General features: G+C 42.8%; 1 protein-coding gene across 1 annotated transcript; it reads left to right on the top strand.

The window, feature by feature from the left end:
• The first annotated feature begins 3,193 nt into the window (after positions 1–3,193).
• Positions 3,194–3,479, top strand: ETDB (embryonic testis differentiation homolog B). Its single transcript, XM_060136835.1, has one exon. It carries the CDS (start codon positions 3,205–3,207, stop codon positions 3,373–3,375), a length of 171 nt encoding a protein of 56 aa, XP_059992818.1. The 5' UTR covers positions 3,194–3,204; the 3' UTR covers positions 3,376–3,479.
• The last annotated feature ends 5,745 nt before the right edge of the window (positions 3,480–9,224 follow it).

The following is a 9,224-nucleotide window of genomic DNA, read 5'->3' as shown; positions in this document are numbered from 1 at the left end:
CTCTATGTGAGTAAACATTCTCCAAAGGTGAGTAGCCAAAGTTCACATGTTTGTGGCCTTCGGGTAGCATGGAGAAGGGTCAGAAGTACAAATGGCACATGAACAAATAACGCATCAAACCAAAAAACGTGGAAACAGTTTCAATTTTAAGGTTACATCAGGGAAAGACTTATTGACCCACACCATTTTCTTGGATTTTTCATAATCCTCGAGGATTATAAGGTGGGTAAGTCACATGACTTTTAGGTAAAGGCCAACTCCACCCTGGTGTTTTTTTTTGTTCTTTTTTTTTTTTTTTTTTTGCGGTACACGGGCCTCCCACCGCTGTGGCCTCTCCCGCTGCGGAGCACAGGCTCCGGACGCGCAGGCTCAGCGGCCATGGCTCACAGGCCCAGCCGCTCCACGGCATGTGGGATCCTCCCGGACCGGGGCACGAACCCGTGTCCCCTGCATCGGCAGGCGGACTCTCAACCACTGCGCCACCAGGGAAGCCCGCACCCTGGTGTTTTTTGTGTCAGCGTCCACAGCCACTTTGTCAGCTCCTCATCATTTCTGTGCCTCCCCAGTTGCCTACCAAGTAAAAAGATCAGCATGTTTTTGGAGGCCAGGGCAGGTTTTAGGTATTCATCTGCCATCCTTCTCATGATGGGTGTGGGCATCCTGGGACTGATTTCAGAGGCTTCTTTATCCATGACTGGTTGATGCCACAGATGGCTTCAGGGAGACAGCACGACTGAGAAAACCTGTGAAAGATGATGGAATCCAGAATTACCTGTAGGAAAAATACCAAGTGGCCCCAGAAGCCCCTCTGCATTTCCATCTCCCTAACACACACATGTCCATGTGTAGACACACACACACACACACACACACACACATATTTGATCACAAGATACTGCCTTGAGGCAACATCTGATTTGAAATGCCAGCTTTATCATTTCTTTGATTCCCACATATATATGAAATTATTTTTAGAATCTCTATTTTGTTCCATTGACATACTTAATCAATTCCTGTTTCAATTACTAATTCTATAAATTTTAATATATAGTATGACACCTCCCCCCCGCCCCCAGACTAATCCCTCACATTTTCTCTTCAAGGTAATTTTATAATCTAGTCCTCCAGTTCCACATACACAATCAAAATCCTGTTGTAATTTATGACTTGGATTGCACTGAATTCATAGATTAATTTAGAGAATAATTGACACCATTCCAAAAATTAGTCTTCCTTTCCAAAAGAAAGTTATTTTAAAATATTATTTTAGTGTCCAAACAGGAAGGTCATAAAAAGTTTCATGTATATTTTCCCTATGTTTTTTTAAAAGTTAATTATATCTATAGGTGTTTTACAATGCTTGGGATATTTTGGACATGACATTTTATTTCTATTATATTTCCTAATTATTAGAAGAGTATGCAAAATTTATTTATTTTTTATGTGTTTAACTTATGTCAACCAAGCTTTCCTGATCTACTTGCCTTGGTTTTTCCAGGAAGGCAAACCCTTAAGAAAAAGATAGGGCTTCCCTGGTGGCGCAGTGGTTGAGAGCCTGCCTGCCGATGAAGGGGACACGGGTTCGAGCCCCGGTCCGGGAAGATCCCACATGCCGCGGAGCGGCTGGGCCCGTGAGCCATGGCCGCTGAGCCTGCACGTCCGGAGCCTGTGCTCCACAGTGGGAGAGGCCACAACAGTGAGAGGCCCGCGTACCGCAAAAAAAAAAAGAAAAAGTCGGTTTTGCCACTTCCTTTTGTTAATAAAATACTGTACACTAATAACAGTTCTCATGCCTCTCTAATTTCTTTTAGACACTGAACACAGTATCTTAGTGATTTTTCCATGGTTCTATATGGAATGGGAGGAAATCTGGATGCCTGAGCCTTCTCTGCCACTCAAGGAAGGGAGTGTTTGACCTGGGTCCATCTCATAGACCTCCATGCCTCAACTTTCTTCAGTTGTCATATAAGATTGACCACAGTAGGGTCACCAGTGTAGGAATATGTTAAATTTCATCATAATAGTCATGTCAGACTCTTAGGACAGCACTAATAATAAAAAAAAAAAAACCACCACTAACAACAAAGCCCTGTCCTCACCATTACCCCTCTTATAGCCTGTGAGAATCCATGTCCTACTGATAGACAATAGCCACTAGGATCACTCATTAATGTTAACTATATTGCTGTATATCAGAGACTTGCAAGGTAATATGGCTTGAGAAGTATGGTTACTCACAGCCAAAATTTCTACAAGTAAACACCCCACTTCTGAATTGTGTGTTATTAAAGTAATTTCAGAGTTGTGGACAAGGCTGTATCCAGAGATTGAGAAGGAAGCAGAAAATTCTACCTGGGGCTAAGTTCCTGTTTGGAACTTGAGGCCAAAATTGCTGAATGTTGCCCAGTGGACCTATTGATATGCAATGGGTGTTGCTAACTCCTCACACAGGAGACTTTTTTTAAACATCTTTATTGGAGTATAATTGTTTTACAATGGTGTGTTAGTTTCTGATGTATAACAAAGTGAATCAGCTATACATATACGTATATCCCCATATCTCCTCCCTCTTACGTCTACAAGAGATGTTTTAATAGAGAGATTTTGACCGAGCCATGGAAGATCTCTGAGGCCAAGAGAAATGAGTATCCCCTACAGGGAACAGATATGAAGATGGTACCCAAATATGGGTAGCATTTGCCCCTTTTCCAGCACCTCTCAGTCACTCACTGTTTAGCCTTGAGACAATCTAGGTGGTGGTATCCATGGTATGTGGTCAAAAAGTGCTGAGAGTCATTGTGAGTCATCATGACTCCTCTTGGGTCTGACCAATCAGGCCCTGGCACTCAGAATAAGACAGGGAGTGAGAGAATTCTCCCTCTCACTTCTTGCCATCTCTTCAGGGTGCTCCTTCCAGAGAAACCTGAGTGGTCTGAGAGGCAACGTATCCAGATATACCAAGGTAATGTCATATTGTTTTGTACCATCACCATACTACTCTACCTCATGAACCCCAACCCTACTAGAGAAAAGGGGGGAGGGTATGGGACTGTCGTTTGCTTATAGAGCAGTGATGTGTGAGTGTGGCAGGGAGATTGTGAGGGCAAGAGGCCCCAGGGTCCACTGGGTTAAGTGGGTTTCATCGTCTTTTTCAGGCTGTCTCGGTTGTGCTCTTCCTGAAGCCATTTGTGGCGTCAACCAGTCATGGATAAAGGAACCTCTGAAGTCAGTCCCAACATGCCTACATTGACCATCAAGAAGAAAGAAAAATCCAAGAAGGTCACCAACAGTGTGGTGATCTTTTTACTTGCTAGGCAACTGGGCAAGCACAGAAGTGATGTGGATTTGTCCAGGTGGGTGTGGATGCTGAATTAAGTCACACCCAGGGCCAAGAAGTCATAAAATTTTAGAAAAAAAAAATTTTTTTTCTAAAATTTAATCTTAGAAAACAAAAAAAGACAACAAAATGTAGAACAACAAACTCCTCGTTTCAGCTGTTAAAATAAAAGCGGCATCTTCACTCCTTTTGGCTTGATTTTTTTTATACCGATAGTTTTCCTGACTTACACTGGAGAGGGGATTCTATTCCTCCTAACAGTCTATGCAGGGGCTCTCAGACACAGCAGAGATGGTGAGATCACACTGCATGTCAGATTTCTTCCATCTTTAATCCCAAAAAAAAGCAAGGGAATAGTTATGTAGTTCTAGGTCACTCAAGGACCCAAGTCTCCTGTCCCCTAGGTGTTTTGGAAAGACATCCACTGTGTTCCCCTCTAAAACCTGGTTGCTTATCCTGGTGAGAAGACATTAAGAACAGGTCATGAGTCGGGGCGGGGGTGCATTTAGGATACTCTTTTTTAAATGTTGATGCTCATGAGAATATCATTTAGATATTCTACGCATCAAAGAGTCTTTGTTGGTTCTATTTAATATGAAAACATCAGAACACAAGGCATTTAGAAATGGGAGCATCGTGCCTTCAAGGCCTTCTAAAGGTATTTGTTCTTGTTATTCTCCCCAAATAAGTGGAATCCCAGTTCCCTTTATCTGTGCCATGTGAAGCACACCTGTTCAGGCCACAGCTGGGTGGAGAAAATCCACTGGACTGAAGTGAGGCCAGCTCCTAGGTCAACTGCGACGGCACCCACAAAGAGAGCTTCCCAAAGGAATGTGCTGGGAGAGCCAGATGCTCACTGGGAGACATTGGAAACATGAGTGCGTGGGAAATTGGGCACCCAGAGCGGGAGCTAAGCTGGAGGGGCGACAGGGAGAGCTGGGCGGCAGGAGCAGTGCGGGTGTGGGGAAGCCTGCTCACCAGTGAGATGCTGGGCTGATCCTGCCTGCCTCAGACTTGGCTGACTCCCCAGAGTGATTGGTACCCATACTCCACATCTCCCAGGGGTGGCCTGACCATCCGCGGAGGACTGACTGCTGCAGGAGGCATCACATGCACTCGTGTGACCTCTGACCCCTCACCCGCAGAGTGGGGAGGCGTGGGCTCACGTGAGGTTCTGGGTGGGTTCAGGCCCAGAGAGGGCCTCCTCACAGAGGTTCGGTGATGTACTGAACTTACAGGAGGAAAATATCCCTCACGTACTGGGAGCATGAGGTCTCAAGCATCACAAATGCGAAATTCAAAAGGGGACTGGCTGGCAAAAAGAGACAGACAGACGGAAACAGACAGAGACAGAGGCAGAAAGAGAGATTTGGTTGGGATCCTCCTAAATGAATTTTTCTCAGGAGATGTTTGTGGAGGCCATAACAGAGAATCTGGATGCAGGTGAGGCTCAGGGACTAGAGGTTGATTGGAGAGCACCTCACGCTGTGTCACGGAATTATATACTGTCTCCTTCCGCTCTTTAATTTCTGTCTGCTGTCTCTCATTGGCCAAAGCTATCTGCCAGCCAGAGGACAAGAAAACCACAGTAACGCAGTCTATGGGTTTCAGCTTCCTGGGGCATAGAGCAGTGGGAAGAAGGGAGTAGGATTTACCTTTCGGACAAACAGAATAAGTAGAACAATCCGCTGCTTTTTCCACAGCTAGCACCCACTGTTGATTTGCTCAGATGAAGAAATGCTTTGCCCAGCACAGGGTAACATAGTGCTGTCAGCCACCTTATCACTGAAAAGTGAGATCAATTTGGCCATAGTCCTGTCTGGAACCTAAACTATAACCTTAGTGGTCAGCTATCAGTTTTGTTGCGCAAAGACCTAAAAATGGGCAGGAGACAATGATCAATGTCAGTTTCCAATTTAACAGAAGTATGGCAATGTTCCATGGGAGAGGCGTTCTTGCCTTGAGTACTTTAACCTTCAGACCCTCCAAGCCCAGCTTTGAGGGGAAAGACAGGGAAATAAACATCTGTAATTGTCTTCTTAAGTATAAGAATGGGAGGAGTCACCGTCTACCCATCCTGGCCTGGGGGAATGGCACCATAGGTCGCTTGTGAGTCCAGAGCTTGATCTGCCGTCTCTCGGACAGCCCTCCAGCCTTGCAGGCTTCTGTCTCCTATATAGAAGTCTCAGCACACTATTCCAGCACCATATGAGGCCAGATGCTTCTGTGGGATGGCAAGACCAGTGGATTACAAGGGCCTGGGCTCATATACAGATTCAGCTGCTATTGAAAGTGTTACTGGACAAAAGTAATGTCAGAAAATTTGTTCATGAGTCCAAGAATTATGGCTCTCATAGAATGACTAAGAATGAGGAAGGCAAATCTAAATCCTGAATACATGTGCACCCTTTTTTGGAAAATTTAAGCAGCTCTCCCTGGTGAATTAATACTAGGCACATATTGGGTGTTCGCTAAGAACTTAAGGCGGTACTAAATAGTGCCTCTCATTTTCAGAGAACTTTGGAAATGCTCTTCTCTAGGGAAACGAGTGGAAGTGAGCCAATGCCCTCCCTTTGTGGTTTTCTGAACCAGAACTGACTTCTCCTAACCTCTCCTGAAGCCAGTGGCTCTCCTGACATTTGAATAATACATTGATCTCAGCACCCTTGCACAAGGGACGAAGGAGGGATTCCCTGGCCTAAATAGTATGAGATACCTGAACACACAATACCCAATTCTGGACAGATGGGATTGGCAGCAGTTATTAGTCACATATACTCACAGCTCAGGAAAGGAGGACGTGGCACATCATGCAGGACCACACAGGGGTTGCACTCAGGAGCTGAGGGAACCAGGAGGAACTGGGGGAGGTAGGTTTGTAGTGACAAGAATGCGGATTAGCCCTTCATTCATATGGGAGGATGTCATTGGTTTGTTTGAATAATTCTGGTTAAGGACCGGGTGCACTGCAGCCAGTCCAGCCAATATGGGAACTACCTGGGTGTGGAGCTTTGCCCACTGGGTCGGGAGCATATCTTGCAAAAGCAGGGGGAATCGTGGCTAGGCCTTTGGGACCCTGTGAGGCTCAGAGATGTCAAGGCAGCACACGGAATTTCAGGCCTTGCGACACACAGCAGTGGATGAAATCACTGAGGAGGGAATGAACTGAGGAGAGGAGTGAGTCCACAAAGAACTTTGAAGAAGGCTGAGACATTAAGGGTGCACTCAGCAATTGATAGACAGCAACTAGGCAGTCAGGAAGAACGAGCGATGGGTGTAGAAGCTACGATACAGTGGGACATGGCTTGATGTTTTGGTGTACCTACAATGCAAGGAATTTTAGAGCATCCTGGTATTAGTTCTATCATCTCTCTAGCTCTCACAACTTCTCCTCCAAAATCTGTAGGCCATTTGCCTTTTTGCTCTCAGGTGGATGCCATGTCATATGGGTTGGAGATGATGCCTCTGGGATCCCACAAGGTGTAGGTATTTCAGAACAGATTCTTCAGAACTTTCCTGGGCACACAAAATGCACCACTAACCATATTCACCAACTTCCCTCTTCCAGCTCCAGATATGTCTTCCTATGCCTTTACGAAACTGGCTTAAGGAGTGTTTCTACATAATGTCTAAAAATATTTATTCTGAGAAATAGTAGGACAACTTGTAGTAAAAATAGAGGAATTCTAAAACTGTAGATTTCAGTACTGAGCTTGCAAAATTAGTTGATGGAGATCCATGAAAAAATTTTAAAACCATTTGCAACTTTGTATCCATTTATTAATTGATGTGATAAAGCTAAGAGTTGTTACGATCTACAGACCAGGGAGTACTTAGGGCCAGTTCACCCCGCTACCCTGACTCCCCCAGGGAACCTTTAAATGACAATTAGAAGCTCTCAGCCTGGATGGAGAGGGGCAGGACCTGGAGAAAGAGACAGCACAGAGGGACAAGTGGTGTTAAACTCCCTCAATATCATATATTCCCTGTATACATATATTTCCAGATATATTTAAGTTGGCACTTTAATTATTGAAATAATTACTGATAATAACAACACTCATCAATTCATTCAAAAAATATTTATTGACATTTCTGTGTGCTAGCCATACAACAGTGATCAAAAGATATAAATATTCCTGCCCTCGTTGAGCTTACATTATAATTAAGATTTGTTGATTTCTCAGGGCCTGTGCCAAACATTTCATGGGCATAGTATACTCCTTTCAATAATACTATGGAGTAGGTACTTTTAGCCTTGTCTTTCAGATAAGGAAGCTATGATTCAAATAACTTCAATAACTTGCCTAAGATAAAGCATGGTACCTTGTAAAAATGGGTTTCAAATCCAAGTGGAGCTTCATCTAAAATCTGTGCTCTTAAATACTATGCTACTATGTCACCATTTATTTTTATTTTTTTTAATTTTTTTAAAGGTGTAATACTCTTTTTAAATATTTATTTATTTATTTTTGGCTGTGTTGGGTCTTCGTTTCTGTGTGAGGGCTTTCTCTAGTTGTGGCAAGCGGGGGCCACTGTTCATCGCGGTGCGCAGGCCTCTCACTGTTGCGGCCTCTCCCGCTGTGGAGTACAGGCTCCAGACGCGCAGAGCTCAGTAGTTGTGGCTCACGGGCTTAGTTGCTCCGTGGCATGTGGGATCCTCCCAGACCAGGGCTCGAACCCGTGTCCCTTGCATTGGCAGGCAGATTCCCAACCACTGCGCCACCAGGGAAGCCCAGTTGCCATTTATTTTTAAACTACCTAAAACTGTAGCTGAATATATGGTCATAGAATATCCACATGACTACTGAGTATTTAAGTTTTATTTAATAAATGCCAACAAATTATACTAAGTTTTATTTAATGAATGAATAAAAGTATTTAATTATTTATTTAATAAGTGGCAATTCCTCAGAGTCAATCATGACATGAATATTAAATTGTAGAACTCATTTTCTATTAACTTTGGTAGATTCTTTCTGTACTTTGTGAATTTACACGTGGCAATGTATGACAATGTAGGACAACATAGACAATTTTTCAATTAAACTTGGAAGAGGAACGGAGATATTTACTAAAGTTTTGGAAAGATAAGAAGAGATTATATCACATGTCACACAGTTAAACTTTCTAAAAAAATTCTCTCTAGTTTCCCAAGTTTCACCTAACTACTGTTAGGTTTATCTCCTCAGCCTCAGTGTCTTCTCTCTCACAGATTCCCTCAACCCTCTCCCAAGCTGCTCTAGGTCCTCATGATTTTCCCCAGTCCTTTACAGCCTCTCGCCAAAATTTGGTTTGCCAGCCTACCTAATAGGACTAATGCTAGCAATGAGATTTCAGCAAAGCAGATACGCTCCACAGCCACTCTCTTTGTGCCTCTGGCTAGTTTCATTTTAACACATTACATTTTACAAATATTTTTACAGTTTGAATTTTATATTTTGTAGTTTTGTAATAGCTTAAAAACCATACCTCATATTTTAAAAATCATTTATTTTAGTGGAAATTTTAGAACAGTGAAAATGTAAAAGAAAAAAATAGGAAACTTCTATAATTACATGCTCAAGAATTAACCAGAATTAAAATTCAGAAATATATTGCAGCTATGTTTCCATATGATTAAATACTTGTCAGATGACATAGTCTTTTACTGACTACATCATCATGCATTCATTCATTCATTAAAACATATTTTTGAACCTCTACTTATGTGCTCTAACATGTATGGTGTTTTTGACATATTATATAGAGTAAATAATAATTTTTAAACAAATTTCAGCCATATACCTTTATAGTTTGTGATTTAATTTAGTACATAAGCTTTAGAATTTATAGAACTAATCAAATGAAAATGTTAACATAGAGTATGGAAAAAGCATTGAACACA

Source organism: Lagenorhynchus albirostris, chromosome X (assembly GCF_949774975.1).
Source record: "Lagenorhynchus albirostris chromosome X, mLagAlb1.1, whole genome shotgun sequence".
Classification (NCBI taxonomy): domain Eukaryota; kingdom Metazoa; phylum Chordata; class Mammalia; order Artiodactyla; family Delphinidae; genus Lagenorhynchus; species Lagenorhynchus albirostris.
This window is presented reverse-complemented; position numbering and strand designations above follow the sequence as displayed.